Source organism: Pterocles gutturalis, unplaced genomic scaffold (assembly GCF_000699245.1).
Source record: "Pterocles gutturalis isolate BGI_N339 unplaced genomic scaffold, ASM69924v1 scaffold16921, whole genome shotgun sequence".
NCBI classification, from domain to species: Eukaryota; Metazoa; Chordata; class Aves; order Pterocliformes; family Pteroclidae; genus Pterocles; species Pterocles gutturalis.
The window spans coordinates 17,338-37,818 of NW_010100790.1; the positions used below are offsets into that span (position 1 = coordinate 17,338).

A 20,481-nucleotide genomic window follows, 5' to 3' on the forward strand; every position below is an offset into this window, starting at 1 on the left:
GGCTGCATCAAGAGAAGTGTGGCCAGCAGGTCGAGGGAGGTGATTTCTGCCCCTCTGCTCTGCTCTCATGAGACCCCACCTGGAGTACTGCATCCAGTACGCAAGAAGGATGTTGAGCTGTTGGAGCAGGTCCAGAGGAGGGCCACAAAGATGGTCAAGGGGCTGGAGCACCTCCTGTATGAGGACAGGCTGAGAGAGTTGGAGTTGTTCAGCCTGAAGAAGAGAAGGCTCTGAGGAGACCTTCTAACGGCCTTCCAGTACCTGAAGGGGGCTACAGGAGAGATGGGGAGGACTTTTTACAAGGGCATGCAGTGACAGGATGAGGGGTAATGGATTTAAACTGAAAGAGGGCAGATTTATGTTAGATATTAGGAGGAACTTTTTTAGTGTGAGGGTGGTGAGGCATTGGAAGAGGTTGCCCAGAGAGGCTGTGGATGTCCCATCCCTGGAGGTGTTCAAGGCCAGGCTGGATGAGGCTTTGAGCAACCTGGGCTAGTGGGAGGTGTCCCTGCCCATGGCAGGGGGGTTGGAAGTAGATGATCTTTAAGGTCCCTTACAACCTAAACCATTCTAGGATTCTTTAGTATTCTTACTGCAGATTAAAATTAATACTCAAATGTTAGGTAGAGGCCCACAGGTTGCAGTTATAATTTAGTTTGTTGTACAAATCCAGAAAAATTGAGAACGTTCTCTAAAGAGCTGGAAGAATTAATTACTGCATTAGAAGTTTTATGCAATAGAAAACAATGCACTAGCAATTCGATGATGGTCAGACCTGACAGTTATTGTCAGCAGACTATTTATTGTTCTTTATTATCGTTCCACTTCCATTCTTTCTCATCATCATGTGAATACAGTAACAACAGTAAAGCTGATTGCTCTTGTTTTATTGGCGGGTTTCTCCCTCCTTTTCAGAACCTGTTTTCTTCTCTGCATAGGTGTTGAGGGAACGTGAAATAGCAGGGACACTTTCCGTACTGTCTGTGCAATTTTTTAAGTCATTATGGATGCATTTTTATCTCGTTGAGGAAGTTGTAGCAGCTTTCTGGTCAGCTATGATGAGGTGGTAAACCATTGGGCAACATTAGTTGGATGGTATTTTCTCACACTTGCTTTTCTACCTGCTTGCGACTTGCCTTGGAGTTTTCTTGCAACATGATTCGTATGGTTAAAAAGCCTACTACAAACTGATACCACTGCTTAAAAACCAGTGAAGCTTTGAAGATGAATGCACATAGCTGATGTATTTTTGTTCTTTTGTAGGTGATGGATGTGGATACACCGTTCTGGGCCCTGAAAGCGGAACTCTTGCTTCGATAAACTACCCACAGACCTCTCCCAATAGCACAGTCTGTGAATGGGAAATTCGTCTAAAGCCTGGACAGCGAGTTCAGCTCAAATTTGGAGATTTTGATATTGATGACTCAGATTCTTGTCATTCCAGTTACTTAAGAGTTCACAATGGGATTGGCCCGACCAGGACAGAGATAGGTAGCAGCTTTTATTATTGGCATTTGAAAGTTATTGTCTTATATAGAACCTGGAAGATACAGTTGATACTTTTGTTACTTTTTAAATTTCTCCGTGTTTACCTGTTCTGAGCATAGAGTAGCTCCTAGGTGTATGGTATTAGTAAAGTTCTTTTTTTATAGCCCTGGAAAACTGTTATAATTCAGTTAGATGTTGGTCAGGGTAAGAGCTTGTCTGAATACATCACACATGATTAGTACAGTGTGGATTTTGAGTCTTATAAGAAGTGATGAAAAGAAGGAGGTGTTGGTTATTACAGGAATCTCAAATAAGGTAAAGAAAGGAATTTTAGTAATTCTATAAACAGAGTTGTATTTTTCCTGAGCTTCAAGGAAACCCTGCAAAACTTTGAGGAGTTTTGCACGACAGTAGAAAGACAGCCATCCGGGACCAGTTTTAGTAAATTTATTACTGATAGTACTGCTAAGGAGAGATTCTCCTGTATGTGCTATACAGGTCTTAAGTACAGGGAGGGAGTATGGGTGCAACTGTAAGTATATAAAAATAAAAGTAAAAACTAAATAAAAAGAAAGAAAACACTAGTCTGATTGTTTCTTTCTCTGGTGACATGCTCATATCAAGTTGCTCAGCAGATGAGCTTTCTGTTTGGAATGCCAGAGTATTCTTAATGTAATTATTCTTAACTAATTTAATTTTGTTTACTGTCTTGAAAGTGTATGTAAATGTCTGTCTTCTTGACACAATTCCTATATCCTAAAAATGTCCTGAAAAAATTATAAATAATAATGGTAGCGGAGCGTCCTACATTTTGTTCATGCATACAAGAAGTAGATGCTAAATGCAACACAGATCCTATAATAATCTTTGATTCTTCAGATTCTCAAAGGAAACTTCACTGTAATGTGTTTTTTTTTTCTCAGATATTTCCCAGTAGCTTGAAAAGTTCTTGTAAGCGGTGGAGAGGGAATTGTAAAACTAGGATGATCTTCATTTAAAAATAAACCACAAAAAAAAGTTTTTTTTTAAAAAAGGAAAATAAGTATATGTATCTTACCTGAAACGCCTTTCTTTTTAAATGGAATAGCATTGATTTAAACTGTTCATCTTAGAGGTATTAAAGGATATATAGTTGTGTAGTTCACATATCCCCCATCTTCTGATAATGTCCATAGTTTACTTTTTGCCTTCCGTAAGAGGACAAATAGAATTTCATTACTATAAGGCGGGGTTTTTTTTCAAATAGCAGTGTGACGTTATCATCTATGTCAAGGTATATGTAGGATTTTTAAGACCCCTGTGGTGACTGCATAGAAGACAAAATGAATTGTCATTCTTCCTTCACTTAAATTAGTTGTTATTGTGCAGATGAATTTTACCTGTTTTCCTAAAGCTTTAATCAAGGGCGGGGAGAGATTTACTTCACCAAGATTGTTTTCGTGCATCTCAAATGCCAATCCCTAGTCTTTTTATAAAGAAGCTAGTGGTATGTTTTGCTTTGTTAACCCTCTTTTCTAAGTGTTACTTAGGTAAGTATGTGTGAAAATAAGTATGTGCTTGGAGTCATTGAGCCAGACTTGGTCTAAAATAGGAAGCGCTGAAGTCCTTAAATGGCAAGGAACTTCCACTTCTGATAAGTCTATTATTCACTTTTACAAGTGACTTAATGGGTTCGAGTAAATTTTCTACTTCATTTGTTTCTCTTGACTTTCAGCTGTTCCCAGCTGGTGTAGTAGCACAGTATGTTGAGCAAATGTGTGTATTGTTCTGCTCTTAATAAATTAAATTACAGAACAAACAGTGATATTAACAGTGGCAGATACAGATGGTGCAGATTCTTGAATGTTCATGTATGAAGCAACAAACACTGGAGAGATTAAACAGTGACCTGAATTTGTTTGGAAGAAATCTGAATTTTTCCCAAGTTTTTCCATTCAACACTACTGACATGGTCTAACATTAACATATTTGTATTACATAAAATCTGAAATTCAGTACCTACTTTGTCGCAAAATTACTTAAAAATCATCTGATTAGATTAAAAAAATGAATTTTTTGTGGGTTAGTTCATTGATAAACAGAGAAGGTTTTTAATGAAGCTTTTCAGGGCTAGTTCTCATTCCGAGCCTTTTGAATATTTATCAATAAATCAAAAGAAGATTTAAATTCTTGGTATTAAGTTTTTCTCTAGCTTAAGTAAGGTCTGGAGGTGTTCTGTATTTGATTCCATCACAGTCCAATCACTGTGCATCTACAGTCAGATGTACTTTTTTAATGCATACAATGTAAGCCCAGATCTATAGGAGCAGAGAATGTAAGTGAGTGTGGGAGTTCCCTCTCCTGCTGTAGTGTTGCTGTACAAAAGCACTTGGGGTACTTCAATACATAAGTATAGAGAAAATAATAATGTTACATCTTCCACACATACCATTGATGGAGGCGTCACGGCAGTCATGTTTTGTCCATTTCTAGTGTCTTCTTTTTAAAAAGATGGCTAAAAATCTGTTGAGAGGCCAGGGAAGGGTTAGAAAATTGATTTGTAGTCTCAAAAGTTTGTCTTGCCGTGAATCATAAGGTGCACCAGTCTACAGTTTGTCAAAGGCTTTATCTCTATGGTGGAAGCAGCACTGCATGGTTTATCCAAGCTAGATTTAAATCTCATGCCCTGTGTATTTGCCCAAAGAAGAGGATAAATGGTGTCTTGAGGACAGTTTGACCTACCCTGAGAGGAGTCTCGTGCTGGTCAATCACGTAGCAAGATCCAGTGGCTGAAAACAAAGCTTAAAAAAAAGGAAAAGTGGTAGGTGGAAAAATTATGCAGTTCATCATAATGCAATTCATCATTGAAACATGACTCCAGAGAAAAACATAGGGTCAATGTGGGGCCTTGGTAAGAGGGAACTTCTTTGTAACTCTTCATGTCCAAAATTAAGAAAAGTAGTTGTCGGAGACCATGAAATAGTAGACAAAGAAGTGCCCCAAAAGCTGAGGGAAGAGAAGGGCTTTTTTCTCATTTGCTTCTCTAGATGATTCTTGTTGCCTTACCTTGATTCCTTTCCTTAACAGATTTCTCATGATCTTTGAAGAACTGACTGTGGGGCTTGTGCATGGCTAGAGGTGAAGGTCGTGTTTATTTGCAAATGTTAAGGGTATGCGAGACTCTCACCTGTTGACAGCGACAAAATGGATTATATTTATACTCTGCCATTTGCTTTAGATGGACACTGACTACACTGTTCAGTGTAATCCACCTGTATTTCTTTTTGAATATACACCAGAAGTAGTGTGAGCTTACACTGCAAATGAAAAAAGATGCTTATTCAATATGTTGGTTTTGGTCCATGTCTGTTCTCCCCCTTCTCTCCACAGGAAAATACTGTGGGTTTGGCTTTAAAATGGATGGTTTAATTACTTCAAAAGGTAATGAAGTCACGGTACAGTTCATGAGTGGAACACACACATCTGGACGTGGATTTCTTGCAGCTTATTCAACCACTGACAAATCAGGTATTTATGATCACTTGGTAATTTTTCTGTGCTAGTATAATTAAGAGTTGTCTAGTAAAAACACAGAACTAATTTACTTATTCCTATGTTCTCACAAATTAACTTCTAAAAATGAAGACTTTTAATACAATCTTCATGATACTTCTGCGTAGGAAATCGGACTGTTCAGTTACTATTTAAGTTACTGTAGTTTTAAAGAAATGGTATCAAAGCTTACCCTGAATAGCAGAGCAAGAATCACAGTTATCTGTTATGAATGAAGGAGCTGCTGGATAAAAAAATGCATTTTTTTCAGGTCGTAATCAAGATGATAGAGAATGAATTTTTTTTCTTATCAAACAGTATATTTTATACAAACCAACCTTGTAGAAAATTTTATTTAAGAAGCAGTTTCCTGTACTCCCTCAACTCTTTAATTAAATAATCTGCTGACTGCTTTTTTGGTCTTTTTGCCATTTCTTGTTTTTTCCATATTTTTGGTTATTCTAGCCTCTCAAGTAAGTTGCGCATCTCCTTCCACTCATTGTTAAGGGTGAGTGACACACGTGGTCCACAGGGAAATGAAGGATTGCCAGCAAGGGCTTCACAAGGCAAAAAGCTTGAGAAAGCCCTTTCTAGAAGTAGTTCTAAAAAGAGCAGATAAAGAGTTTTCATTTTTAAATTTTATTTCTCTCTGTATTTGGGTCTGTATGTGCTGATACACAGCAGAGAGATATCAGTCATGGATCCTGGTAACATGGCACTCTAGTGTTTGTTGCCCATGCTGCCTGGTTTCAATATCATGGGACTGTTCAGTGCTGAAAACACAGGCCTGTTTAGCTAGCTTATTAATTTAATTTTGTGAAAAGAGCGTATGTTTTTGTCTCTGAATTATGTCAGGTTCTCTGAAGTATTGCTATAAATCAAAATTAAGCTGCACAGAAAATGAATGTTTGTAGTGTTTCTCTTCTTGTCTATGTCACATTCTCAGTGGATTTCCCAGTTACCCAGACAAATTATCAAGGTTCTACTGTAATACAAAATCTGTTGCAAGAAAACTTAGTAGGAACATATTTTTTTAAATTCTGAGACTTTTATTTAAGCCACAGAGGCTCAAATGTATGTTTTTGTGCACTTTAAAAAGCATGCTCAAACTTGTTGTCTTTATCGTCCTCTTGACCTAACATTTTTTCTTTACAGACCTAATTACCTGTTTAGAAAATGCAAGTCACTTTTCCGAACCAGAATTCAAGTAAGACTGATTTTACTTGTGTCCCCCCCCCCATTCTCTTTCATTATGTCATTTTAGTGTTTTGTACTTCACTCTTACTTATACCTGGTGCAGCCTGATAATTGGCTATCCAGAGAATTTAAGAAACAAGCTAGTCAGGGGTAGAGCTGAATAGCTTTGACATTTGCACTCCTCCTTCCTCTCTCTCTCTCCCTCCCCATTTTTGTTATTTACATGCAGTATACAGTAGAACCTCGTTAATTTGCATTAACACATGAGAGCGAATATCTCATTCCCATAGAAAGAATTACTGCTTTTATAAACACATAGAGAGCAGATACAAACCTTAAATACTGAAATTTGTATTCCAGCTACCTAAGGAGCACTAAACTATGAAATGCATTCAGAATTGCAAACCCATTTCACAGTTTGGTGTGAATTAACGAGGTTCTGTGGAGAAATAAAATGGTGTACCTTCTCATGGTGGAACCGTGTAATTTCTCTGTTTTCTCCTTCTCCATTTCCATACAAAGCAAGGACAGTGTTGAAAGCTGCAGACAACTGAGAAGTACATAAACTTACTTTTTGGAGAACTTCAGCCCTGGCATCATGAAACACTTCAAAGTGCAACCTCTGCATTTCTCTTTCATTTTCCAAAATTTCAAAATAGGGCTCTAATTGTAGGTTTTGGCCTTACTTGACATGTGCTGAAATCTCTGAATCTCGCTGTTTTTGTGGTACCTGCAACATTACTTCAGCTGTTGTTGAACTGCAGTGAAAATGTTAATAGTTTACTCCAGTTCACTGTTAAATCTTGAGGATTAAATAGTTTTTGTATGTGAAGTATGAAGTGCCACTAGAACATGAACACGGGTTTGCATCAGAGGTACAGATGTCTTGCCTCTTGCTTTTCATGGGCTACTGGTATTAACTGAATTTGGCCAAGTTTTTATGATCAAAGCATTGACAGGAGCGATTACAAAATAGCATTGCTTTTCAGATATATTATTTAAAGATGCAAAACAAATAGATAGGCAGATCTCTAGTTTATAAAAAAAATTCATTATATTGGTACTTATAAGACTTTAAATTTACAGAAGCTGTGCAGTATATATTATAAAATGCTGGGTTTATTAGTTTATTATGTTGAGACTGGAACGTAGTTTCAGCTGAGAGTTTTTAAGAACTTCTTCAAATGTCTGTTCTCCTCTTGTGTACTTCTCTTCGTGAGTAATTTTTTGTCTGTTTTAATATGTCTTCAGTTAGGCTATATCCTTAAATGCTGATATATAAATGATAAGAGTGTATTGTAAATGAAAAAAATACTATTTTATAGCATTGTAAGAGTTGTAGTTGCATGAGTATCTTGACTTGATATTTTGTTCTCTTCCAGTAAGTATTGTCCAGCTGGATGCGTGATTCCTTTTGCTGATATTTCAGGCACTATTCCCCATGGATACAGAGATGTAAGTGAAAATACTGTGGGCTCACATGAATTTTGGCAAAATATGTAATGTATAATTACAAGTCAATTATAGTTGTTCTCATTAGTTCAGCTGCCTGGGTTCTGAAGTTTGTACCTCCTAAAGTGAGTAGCGTGGTACTAATTTTTTTTGCACAGCTGCTAAATGGCCAGTACTTCAGATGTTGCCATCTCCAAGAAGTGAATAGTGTAGTAGAGACTCAAACATTTTTTGTAAGGCCTGCTGAGAAGAGTGGATCAATCAAATACTGTTTTCTACTTCTGGTTTTGTTTTTGTTGGCTTTCTCAGGTTGGGAAATTCAGATTTATAAAGAGAGAGCCAGTTATTTTAATGGTGTTGTCTTGTTTTTGACACTGTAATGGCTCTCTAAACAGAGGGTCTCAGTGGATATCTTTAAGTTTTTGTTACAGCATGAGAGGTGAAATACTGTTTATGCTCAGCAGCTATAAAACCATTTGCAAAACCGAGTTAATACTGTAATATTAATAGTTCTATAAAGTGGAAATGAAAATCTTTAATAATGTATTATTTACTTAGAACACTACAAAAACCTGTACACTCTTTTTCTGATGTAAACTTTTGTAACTAAACTAGCATACCTGCTATAGGACTGGAGGGAATTTGCTTTGTTTATTTTTAAGTGATGATAATTTTGCTCGCAATGTAGTAAAAATTACATAAAATCTCTTTGTCTTAAAATGCTCTTTTAATAAGCCACTAGATGTCGCACAGAGGAAGGACAATTTTAAAACGTTAGTGAGCACAGATTTAATATTAAATATGAAACTAAAGTGTGCCTATCTGATTTTCTTAAATATCTGTAACTCCTAGGCTGCCTGCTTAAATAATTACCCGTATGTAAAAATGTCACCACAGCATGACTGTGTTATATGTTCAGGTCCACAGTGAGTCCTCACTAAACAGCTGCAAGGCAATTCTTGTAGCTCGTAACAGGATGAAGTTGATTCTCTGCCTAACATAGTTGCAGCATCTGTAACAGTTCTGCTTGTTGAGAGTTTTTTTGCCAAAATCTAGAAAAAACATTCTCTGTGAAGGAGAATGGAAACTTCAGGAAATAAATGCCCTGTGACTTTTTGTATGTTTTTTTGCTCTGAATAAAAGGCAAAGAATTTCCCAGAAGTCAGGCTGTGTGGAAAGAAATCAAATTGTCCAGCACTTGAGACAAAGCTTCAGGTAGAGATGTCTCATGCATCTCTTTCAAATAACCAGCAGCTGCTTGCTCCTTTAAAAAATACCCTAAACCTTGATTCTTTTGTGTGTGACCCTTATGTCCACAGTCCTTGAGGACTTGGAGTGCACATTGCTGACACCTTCTGGTGAGCAGGGAGGAGGGAGCTGCATCTACTGCAGAATCCCATGCTTTTACTTTCAAGGGAAAGTAGGAAAGGAAAGGGGAGCTGCGTGCATGAGTGAGACACAATTACATTTATTTGGAAAACCTTTGGGAGATTGGTGGGGTGGGGAATAGGGTTAGAGTTTTTATGTGTGAATATACTGAGAATTACTTTTGGAAAAGTCTTGGTGAGCAGGTTTGTTTGCCAGTGAGCTTGAGACATAGGGGAATGCTGGCCTCCTGCACCATGCAATTATTTCTAAAGAAGCCACAGTGGATAAAGTTTTCCTGTTTTTAAAACAATGTGAAAAAGAAAATAATCCATGAAGTCTTCCTTCTCTGGAAAAGACCTACTGTTTCCTTCTTGAAGAATTGTGGTAAGGCTCTATTGCACCCAGTGGTTGGCAGAGCAGTGCAGCAAATGTGTTTAGTAGTAGCAGCCAGCAGTGGGCTTCACCTGGGGGAGCTACTGTTAACAGTAAATAAAAATCTGCAGTCATCATCTGCTGTTTACTGACTTGGGCAAGTCCACGCTAGGAGTAAGAAGCTACATATGGTTTCTGGAGGCTATACTGGGACACACCCATGTGGTCCTTCACAGACAGCTCAGATCCCCTGTTAAAGGACTTGACCAGACTGTGGGTTCCTCTAGGTTTGCTTTAATAACAACACAGAGTTGGGCCATCACCTCACTGAGTGGCAAGAGGTACATTCGAAACATTCTCTATATATATGATCCTACATAACATTATGCAACCGATGTTTGGATTGTAAAAGTTCTTAAAGTTCTTGATGTTTTCCCGAACTCTCAATTCTCAATTCTCTGTTCTTCGCTGATTTCAAAAGTCCATTCAATTCCTTTTGTTTCATTTTGGTTCCTCTTTTGAAATTCCTGTATATCGGTGCGGTCCAACAATCACTCTTCTAAGAATCACTCAGGTGGTTCCATTAAGATTGCTTAGTCTATGTCTAGTCTAAAATAACTAATTTTTCAAAATTGCTTGCTTTACGTTAATCACTTACTCCTTATCTAGACATACAACTCATTTTCTGTTGATTCAGCTGGACTGGGTTTTAAGCCAATCATGCTAGGGTCTATACATAGGATAAATGAGCAGCTCATGATATTGTTCCACGAAACACCTGTGTCCTATTAATTATAGACTAATCGTTATTCACCTATTCATCTTATAGATTCTGCTGAGCACAATAGGGTACCTTAAAAGCGGCTAATTCTTTTACAGCCACTCAATCTTCTAAAGTTCAGGTTGATCCCAGTCTCATTGGATGTGAGCAAGGGGCTGCAGAATTGCAACGTCTGTGCACACCGCAGTGCAGCACATTGCAGAAACACTTGGGAATAGCTCTGTCTATGCCTGTTGCGCTGCGAATAGCCAGTAATCCTCCAGAAACCTTGGTGCATGCAGTGGACGGGTGCAAAGCCACTGCTGCTGAGCTTTTTCTGGAACTGGATTCTCTCTCTGCTCCTGAGCACTACGATGTTTCTTGGTCAAGCCCCTTTGGCCCGGAAGGGTTTGCTTCCCAGCTGGAGAAGATCTCCTTGGCTAGTTTTGGTCCAGGAAACAGAGTCATCTTGCTCTGCTCACTGCTGTGCCTGAAGGACTTGGTGTAGCAAGTCAGTTCCGTGCTCCATGGCACAGCGAGCCTGCAAGCTGGTGAAATGGGAGTGTCACTGTGACATTGGTTAGCAGATCTGGACTAACAGTCATCCAGGGAGAGAACACAAGAACAGAATGTCCTGCAAAAACTTTTTCCATAACTGATCTCCATTGACTTGTGCAACCTAGGTCGTAGGGTTCCACAGAACAAATTGTATTCACGTGTTACTGTGGGTTTATATGGATCAGATTGCTGGATGGTTAAACCATGTTTTAACAATGACTTAAAATAAAAAATATAACCCATCAGTAAAAGTAAAAGTTACAAAGTCCGCAGTGCATCACTCCTTAAGTGTGATAAAATGAATAACTATACTTTCAGTGTTCTTTCTATTAAAATGTTTTATGTGTATTTATGTATTCAGCTTCTGTTGTCTAACATAATAGATTTATTGTAGGCTGAAAGTCTGGCTGTCTGGCTTTTTCAGACTTATTCATCTTACTGTTTGTTTGAGCTTAGTTGATTAGAAGAGTTACATTCCAGATACATCTGTAAAATGTAGGAGCTTCTTTTTGTGGTGTTATAAATTCCATAATAAACCAAAGATGAATGGTTGCTAAATAGCAGAGATATCAATTACATCAGAGCAGTTTACTAATATAATAATAACAAAGACTATAACAGGATAGTGTAGCATTTACAATATACAGTGTAGTATTTAATTTATTTACAACGTCATATTAAATTTTTCTTTTCCCCTCCTCTTCAAGTCATCATCACTTTGTATGGCTGGTGTTCATGCAGGCGTTGTGTCAAATACTCTGGGTGGCCAGATCAATGTTGTAATCAGCAAGGGCATTCCGTACTATGAAGGCTCCCTGGCTAACAATGTCACCTCAAAAGTGTAAGTGTACTTGCTATGTTCTTATCTTTAGTACCTTAGATCTTGGTACTGTCTCATCACGGGATTAATTTCAGCTACTGGAGCTACATGTTCCCCAGAAAGGTTCTCTTCTGTAAGGTTCTCACAATGCTCTTTTGCTACAGTCTGATTGTTTTACCAGGTATTTTTAACCTCTAGACCATAAAAGTTAATTTTCCAAATTCTGCAAGGAGGTTTTATCTTCCAAAATGCATGGCATGACCATAGATTCCTAATGGTCTGTGGAAAAATAATAATCTAATGGTAACTTTTTAGTTGCACGGAAAAGAGATGTCATTTTATCTTGGAAGTCCCAGGAATGAAAGCAATCAGAGGAGACTGATTCTTGTTATTATGATTAGCTTAATTTAAAAGGGAAGCATTTTAATCAAGTCTTGTGTTTTGCTGGGCAGATGTTTGTTTGAAAGCCTCTAGCTTAGATAGTATCTCTGGACTAGATATCAGTTGAAAATGTGTTTGTACTGGAAGCGCTGCAATGTGGTGACAGGAAGTGTTACTTTAATCATGAAACTCTTGTTTAGGCATGTGTGCGTAGGTTTCAGTGGCAAGCAGTCAGACAAGAAAAATAAATTGAAGACAGTTTGCTTCAGTATTCCTCACTGACTACCACAAAAACCAGCTTCTTTTGTTCTCTGCAGGGGGCCGTTATCTACAAGTCTCTTCACATTTAAGACGAGTGGTAAGCATTATCACATGTATTACATGTTTATACTTTCATACTTGTTTTGTGAGTGGAAGTAAGTGTGCGGGTGTTTTATTTCTTATTTTTTTGTTCTAGTTAGACTTTTTTTTAACTGCATTTCTTAGTATTGTATATTTTTGAATTGTTTTACTATCTCATTTTGATGATTAATCATCACTACACTTACAGATACAGTGATGTACAAAGTAAGCTTTGCTTATCTGCAGAAAGAGATTCTTTAGGTTTATGTTCCTCTATTATAGTCTGATTTAAAGTGACATGATTCCCATATTTTAATCACACTGCTAAAGCGGAGTCGGGCACTTAAGAGTTGCTCTTTATTTGTAACAACTGTGCATTCGAAGTTTTTTCCAGGTTTACTCCTTACGCTTTCCATGTTGCCCACTAAGAAAGCTAGCAGAAATACCAAAATGATTCCTCAACTTTCTCCCCCCGCTTTTACTTTTTTCTCCTACATTCTTGCAAATGAATGCTATGTGATAAATGACTTGTCTCTCTTGCTCTGGAAGGGCATCTCTCGGGCCTTGCTCTGTGTGTAAATTGTATTCCGTCTTGGCTGCCATGTTTTGCTTTGTAAATGTGTACCAGGTTGCTGATTGGTGTTCTCCCTTTTTGAAGCTTTACGGTTTTGCATGTTTTTACTTTCTATCAATTACCCATTTTTCAAATAAATTAGCTTTAGTTTTCTAAATGGAAGCTAACTTTGCTGTAAGTCACTTTAAACACTGTCTTTGAATGGATGTTGGAAGTGTGTGAAGACAGTGGCCTTTCCTTAGTCTCTTTAACTGTTTTAATGACAATATTAAAAAGAAAACTTACAAAAGCATTACATCTGTTTTCTGGGAGGATAAAGCTAAAAGAAAAAAAGGAGGAAATCATACACATATTCCTCAAAAGTAAACAAATACTCTTCCTAATATATAAATAAAAGTGATGCTAAATGGGAGTATAAAGGCAGGAGTCTAATGGGCAGGAGTGTTAGGAGATGGAAATGTATACAAACAAGCAAAATTTAGAAAATATTGTCCATGTAATATAATTTTTCTCCCAGCACTCTGCAAGAGCTGGAAGAAGGAATTACATGTCTGGTGACTTTAGGCATGAAGAATATGTGATGGAGGCAGGGTTTGTTGGGGTGTTTTGTCTTTCCAAATGTGATCTGATAGTGTATATAAAAGTAATTATGGCCTGGAAATATGAAGAGATAGGGCAAAACGCTGATTTAGACCATCTGGATTTCAGTGACACATTTGAGAAATTATTGAATAGGCTGGAGACAAGATGCACGTGTAGATTAAATTGTATGTAGTTGGGTGGCCGAGGAGTTAGGTGAGGGAAAAAGAGGACTTGTTAGTACGCTCAAATGAGGTTTATCAGACTGCGGTGAAGTTACTAGTGTGGTTCTTCCATAATAGTTGGCTTTATGACTTGGTACAAAATAGAGGAGTTTGTTATTAATGCTGGAGGTGTGGTCAGTGCAAAGGAAGATGAAACTATTTGTACAGGAAGACCTGGCTGACTTTGAGACTTGAGTAATAGAAATTAATTGAACCACAGAGTAAAAAGTATAAGGTTGAATATGTAGAGACTGAACTATTTCTGCTTCAAACTGGCAGCATGTTAGACAGAAATGACAGATGGGGGAAAGGATTCCTTTAGTGACATGCTAATGTGATCCTGTGCTGTAGCAGGTGAAATACATCCAGTAGAGGCAAAGAACTATTAATGCCATCGCACAGAACATTGACAAAGTCTTGTCTGGGATGCAGTTGCACGTGGCTCTGCCACCTGCACCTCCTTAAGGGATCAGCACCCGAGCTTGGTCCAGAGGAGAGCTGCAAGGGAGAGGGGAGCTCACAGCAAGCGGGAAACCAGGCTGGGTTGTTGAGGTTGGCTGACTGTAGGCAGAGGTTGTTCTCTACTGATGTGTCTGGGGAATACATGTCTGAGAGGGGAAAACCGTTGGCACTACAGAACAAGATTTTAGCAAAGAGCAAATGCGTTATCAACTTAGCTACAAGGAAATTTAGCCAGGAATTTAGGAGGTGTTTTTTAGTCATCAGCAGAACGCAACATGGGAAGAAACTTTTAGTAAGAATGGTGACAAAAAAATAGAACTAATTTCAGGGGATGTGTTGGAGTTTAGGGCAGGATTATGACATGGTCACTTTTAGAAAGCAAAGACTGTGTGTTTTGTTGGTAGTGTTGTTACAGAATAAATTTAGAGGGCAGTTTAATATTTGCATGTAAAGTCTTAAATTCTAAGCAGGTAAAATCATTGTGTAACTTGAATTTTCATTTTTTGAATCCTCACCTTTTGACATGGTTTCCTACACACTTTGGTGTATTGTTTGAATTAACATTGTGATGCTCAGGTGGGTTTAAAAAACAAGGAGTTACATACTCACAAAAAAGGAATGAATGATCAAGTAGTCTGTTTCCCATTCCTGCGTCAACCATGCACACTGTTAAACCGTGACAGCTCTCCCAAAGCTTCTCTTCTAGTGCTCTGTGTGGGTGGTGATTGAGAGAATATCCACATTACTCTTGAGCGAGCATAAATCATGTAATACCCAGGACCATAATTTCAGTTCCAGCGTCACTTTTAGAAAGCAGACTGTGTGTTTTGTTGGTAGTGTTGTTACAGAATAAATTTAGAGGGCAGTTTAATATTTGCATGTAAAGTCTTAAATTCTAAGCAGGTAAAATCATTGTGTAACTTGAATTTTCATTTTTTGAATCCTCACCTTTTCTGTTGGTCAGGTTGCTATGGGACACTGGGGATGGAATCTGGGGTAATCCCCGATTCCCACATCACGGCATCATCTGTTCTTGAGTCGTCTCACCAAACAGGACTAGTGAACATCTGGAAACCTGAAAATGCCAGACTGAAAAGGGTTGGTCCTCCTTGGGCTGCTTTTATCAGTGATGAACATCAGTGGTTGCAGATTGACTTGAATAAAGAAAAGAGAGTAACAGGTAAGTGAATCTGATGTGGCTTTTAAACAGCATTCAAAAAGTTTGGTTACTGACATGCTTTTCTCCAGTGTGTGGTCTCAGATAAAGTCCAGGTGACATTTAATCACCACTGCAGCAAAGTTGGTTCCATGTCCTAGCTAATATACTGAGAAGCCTGGAATTAGAGTTGAACAGGTGGAGTTTCATAGTAGCAAATATGTCTTCCATTAGAATATGTTGAAAAGTTTCCTGTGGTTCCTTATTGGATCCTTGGTGGTTCCTTTTTCCTGCTGTCTCCTTGGAGTGCAAATCCATATCCAGTCAGCTCAGTCCACTCAGTACACTCTGGTGCAAGTGTACTGACCTATGTTTCTAGGTTTTCCACACTACCCATCACAGCCACAGTGAATCGAACAGTGGTGATAGGAGCAGTTGCTATCAATGTGAGATAAGCAGCAGAGTACACCAGCTGGCAACTGCCCCTGCACCTCCTTGCCTGAAGTGGAACTTGGGCTGAGAGTTGGGGATGGTGGGCCCCTCAGCAGTCTGTTGCACTTTCCCTCAGCAAATGGACTGAACAGTGCAGACCGATGCAGCTTGAGTCTAGGCTAGGCTCTGATTCCTTCGCAGAGACTGTGATGGACCATCCGTCATGATTTTAATAGCTGTGTTTATTTGGAGAGACAGCTGGAGGTGGTTTCTCAGTATGCTCTGGATGGTTTGCTTCACATTTTGGGAGTTGAGCAAGCAAGTTCATGGTTACTTGTTCTTGTTGATTGCAATCTGGCCCATGCTGGGTAGTGAAGGAATGAGGTATTTGCATTGTGGGGTTAATCTCAGGGGTAGCCCAAGTAGTGGCAGTGCAGCTATGGTATCTTCTTAGCTGACATTAGTGTTTTCTATTTTGATTTAATTGTTCGGAGGTGATTTGCTGTTGTTAGTGGGCATGTTTGCAATCTGACTTAAATTAAAAATGAAGTGGCTAGAGGTAGAGTGCTTCATAGGGTCCCAGGCTTTAAGATTGTCATGAAACATCCTCCTTTGATCAGTTTGGATTTGCCTCTTTCTCAAATGCATGAGTTGGTCTCCATAAACTCAGCTGCACACCCTGCTATGAGCAGCTTGGCTTCCTGTCATTAAGCAATTTGGGTTTACCAGCAGCCTTTCTTATTACCTCCCTGGGGACTAGTTGTATTTTACATTACTGTCCTAATTCCTGTGCTAATAAGCTTTTACAAAACAGCTTTCCTATGTGAGTCGTTCTGCAGCACTGAAGTGTCAGCTTTAGCAAGCTGCAGTTCTCTCAATGGTGCTTTTAGGTTGGCAGTACAAAAGCAGGGAAGAGTGGTGCTGTCTCAGCAATGGGAGACAGAAGTGGACCATGGTCAAATGAACAGGCTGTTTCCATCAAGAAATGGGGGAAAAGTGCTTAGCAAGGTTATATCCTGAGAATTCAAATACAGAAGTAAGTAAAATTATTATTAAGTTTCAGTCACTGTAGTAATTTTGGACCCTGACACCTTGGATAAACTTTGAAATGTAGCTGGACCAGTGGAGATTCCAATTATTTAACTCTGGATTAAAAAGCTGATCTATTAATTTTTACAAACTGATACTAGTTTTTTTTATAACAGCACATTCGTTTTCATAGGTATCATAACTACTGGATCAACCTTAGCAGAGCATGACTATTACGTCTCGGCCTACAGAATTTTATACAGTGATGATGCACAGAAGTGGACAGTATACAGAGAACCTGGCGTGGATAAAGATAAGGTAAAAATATCACACACGTTCTAGGTATGTTCTGTGGAGATTTCACAATTGTAAATACAACTAATTTTGGTACAGTGAGGAAATTTTAAATAACTTCCCTTTTCAGTGTAATTTTGAATTATGAAGAGCATATGCAGAAGAAAATTGCAAATGTGCAAATAAGAATTTGAATAGTTTTGAAATTCAGATATTATTTTTATTACTATTAACTGCAACTGCTTCACTTTCTCCTGGTTGTTGGTTGGCAGCAGCATCTGCTGGTGGCCTGTGCTGTAGTTAATAGTTTCCCAAACAGCTGTTTTAGCTGAGTCTCAGTCCAAGCTTCAGAATTCTGGAACCGTAAAGGATTTTAGGTGCTAAAATACATGATCATACCTTTCCTGTTGCATTTCTAATCTTCCTGTTGATGATGTGAAAGGTAAAACTGTCTTGTTGGTTAAATTAAGAGGCTTTTGCACACTGAACATAATCACAGTGGGAAACATTCCTGACAGGAGGAGACTTTACTGTCTGGGCTGGACCATCTCCTTGAACCTACATATGAACAAACAGACTGTTGGTATGAAGTATTAAAGAAAAAAAATAAAAATCCAGCACTCAGTTTTTGAGTGCCCTCTTCTGGTCATAAAATACTCAGCTAGCGAGCTGGCTTCATGTTTTGTTTGATTATTTTTCTAGAAAACCTCTGCAGCTTTTGCTGTTAATTTGGGCATATTCTTTTCTTGCAAGTTCTTGAAATGAAAAAAATTGTGGAGCTTGAAATTACAGGTAACAGATCTATTTTGCACTCTTTGTTTCATTAGGTGCAATGCATGAAGACCTATACGTATCCTGGAAGTGCTAGCTGTAGCTAAGTGACACAAAAAAGGGTTCAGTATGGTTGATCTCTTCAAGGTAGCAGATTTTTCCTCTCTCCGACATCATCTCACTTGACACAGCTTTGCTTTTGGATGCGTATGCATGCAGGCTTCTCCCTTTGAGCCTTACATAATTGCACACCAGACAAACCAGGAGGTGCTATTCCCAAGGTTTTTTTTGACAAATGTTTGAATTTCCTAATGCTCAGGAGACTAGAAGATTTTCCAAGGCTTTCCTGTAGTCCTTTTTCCAAATAGATTATAGAGATCTGTCAGTACGCAAGAAAAACTTTTCTTAAAATGTTTATATATGAAAAAAAAGAATAAAATGCTTGAATTAAGGAAGAATGACAAATCAAACCTGCAGTGTTGGAAAAGTTTTGTTTGACAGCAGAGAGGCAAATTGAGAGAGTTTGATAATAAATGGAATGTGAAAGTGATTTCTCATCAGAAAACTTGCACTGTATTGAGCTCAGAAGCAGATTTTTTTTTTGTGCAAAAAATTAAATGAACAGAAAATATTGAGCTGCAAGTAGAGTAGATAACACAACATCAAAAGCTTGACTAATAAAAGCCTGGAGTAAGGAACTACTTTAGTGTTAATCTTGAAGATAATAGTCAGCGTTAACGATTCTTGTTGCCTTTGCTGTTACACGCTCAGACTCAGAAACCTGAAGTGAGAAATTGCCCTAGTTTAAGGGAAAAGTGGCTGTAAACTGGAAACTGGTCTTCTATGTTCTTGCCATGTCTCATTAGGTTGTGAATGCTTGGACACACAAACTGTGACTGCGTTGTCAGGTTGGCTGACTGTAGGCAAAGGTTGCTCTCCACTGGTGTGTCTGGGGAATATACGTATTCCAAAATAACACCATACACTTGTCCCTGCGTTTAAGCTGTCTTCATTCATTGCTAGTAAGTATATTTGAGAACGATAAGCTTAAATTCAGAGCAGGACAAATAAATCTGTACTGCAGTAAGTTGGGGAAGAACAGAGACTATACACTTTCAAGGCAAATACCTTCTGTTTGCCTCCCTAGGTTTTTAGTATCATGAATGGGTTAGCAGTTAGTTTGATAGTGTTACCTGGATACATAAAAATGAAAATGCTGGTTACTAATTTAAGATGTAGGATAAACGATAACACTCAAACATGATGTACTGCATTTATATTACCAAGTAATTTATTTTTCTGTGCCTAACTAAATTGACTTATGTACTTATTTGATCAGTCTGTGCTTTCAAACATGAAGACAGTTAATGCCTATGTAAGAACAAACCAAAATTCTTACGCATAAGTCATAGTAATGGGGTTTTTGTGAATTTTCAGAGCAGAGACATGTTATGTACATCAGGGAGCCCAAGTGCGAGTCCCTTAAAGGTCCCTGGTGTTGTTTGGGGGGGTTTTGGGGCTTTCAAATGATAGTTTCTTGGAATAATTGTTTTCTTTCAAACCTCTAGGGATATTCTACTCATTTTGTTACAAAACACAGGAGTGCCGTACAACACTACCTATCATCTTGTGTATCAAGGTTGAAACACCAGCGATCTGCATTGCTCAGAAGTGTGCTGAAACTCTTGACTGCTCCATTTTATGCAGACACACCAGCTGTTAACAATACAATGTTTGTCCTTAACAGTGGCCAGCTGCTTTACTGTGTACCAAGTGGTGTGAATGAGCATAAAACTCTGTAACATTTTTCAGGTTTATGCAGCCAAGTGCCATAATTCTGTTCTGCACTATGTCCACCATGATTTGCAATATCTGTTATCAGTGCTTTAAAAACAAATGTTATTCATTTATTGTCCCCTTTACAGTGACGGGTTTTGCAATAGCACCTAAGAGCTGCACTTACAGAACCAAAGCCCAGTTGCTGCGCACTGACATGGAGAGACAGTTCACTTCCTACCCAAAGACTGGATACTGAACCAGTCCTCCCAGAGAAGATCATGGGGTGGCTTGCTGGTAGTTGGAGTACTGGGCCTAGTTTCTGTATTGCTTTAAGCAGCTCAGTGCAAAACCTGTAGTTGGCAGTAAGTTTGTCAGTGTGCTTACACATCACCCGGTGACTGACTCTGCTTACTGGTTTTAAATTTCAACCAGACCCATTCTATGTTGTCACATTTTGATGAGGTTTTTGTGTGCAAGGACCAGGAGTGAAGGACCAGTTTTAGCTCATCCTTTATGCAAAGTCTCTGCCCTTCTCTTCCAGACCTGCATGGCTCCCTATGAGATTGTGAGGGAGAACTCTCACATTCTGGAGCAGGTCCAGAGAAGGGCAACGAAGCTGGTGAAGGGTCTGGAGCACAGGTCTGAAGAGGAGCGGCTGAGGGAGCTGGGGTTGTTTAGTCTAGAGAAGAGGAGGCTGAGAGGAGACCTTGTCACTCTCTACAACTACCTGAAAGGAGGGTGTAGTGAGGTGGGTGCTGGCCTCTTCTCTAAAGTAACAAGTGATAGGGCAAGAGGAAACGGCCTCAAGTTGCACCAGGGGAGGTTTAGGCTGGATATTAGAAAAAATTTCTTCACTGAAAGAGTGATCAGGCATTGGAACAGGCTGCCCAGGGAAGGGGGGGAGGCACCCTC

The 20,481-nt window shown here is 38.7% G+C and overlaps 1 protein-coding gene across 1 annotated transcript in view; it reads left to right on the forward strand.

The window, feature by feature from the left end:
* Positions 1-1,263: 1,263 nt before the first annotated feature.
* The window catches only part of DCBLD2 (discoidin, CUB and LCCL domain containing 2), a gene marked incomplete at its 5' end in the record, with an annotated part of 25,821 nt that continues 6,603 nt past the window's right edge, over positions 1,264-20,481 (forward strand). The window contains 7 exons of the mRNA XM_010081175.1: positions 1,264-1,491; positions 6,175-6,226; positions 7,599-7,671; positions 11,434-11,567; positions 12,245-12,285; positions 15,073-15,288; positions 16,919-17,043. Of these exons, the coding sequence (XP_010079477.1) occupies positions 1,264-1,491; positions 6,175-6,226; positions 7,599-7,671; positions 11,434-11,567; positions 12,245-12,285; positions 15,073-15,288; positions 16,919-17,043 (869 nt within the window). The remainder of the gene's footprint in view (positions 1,492-6,174; positions 6,227-7,598; positions 7,672-11,433; positions 11,568-12,244; positions 12,286-15,072; positions 15,289-16,918; positions 17,044-20,481) is intronic.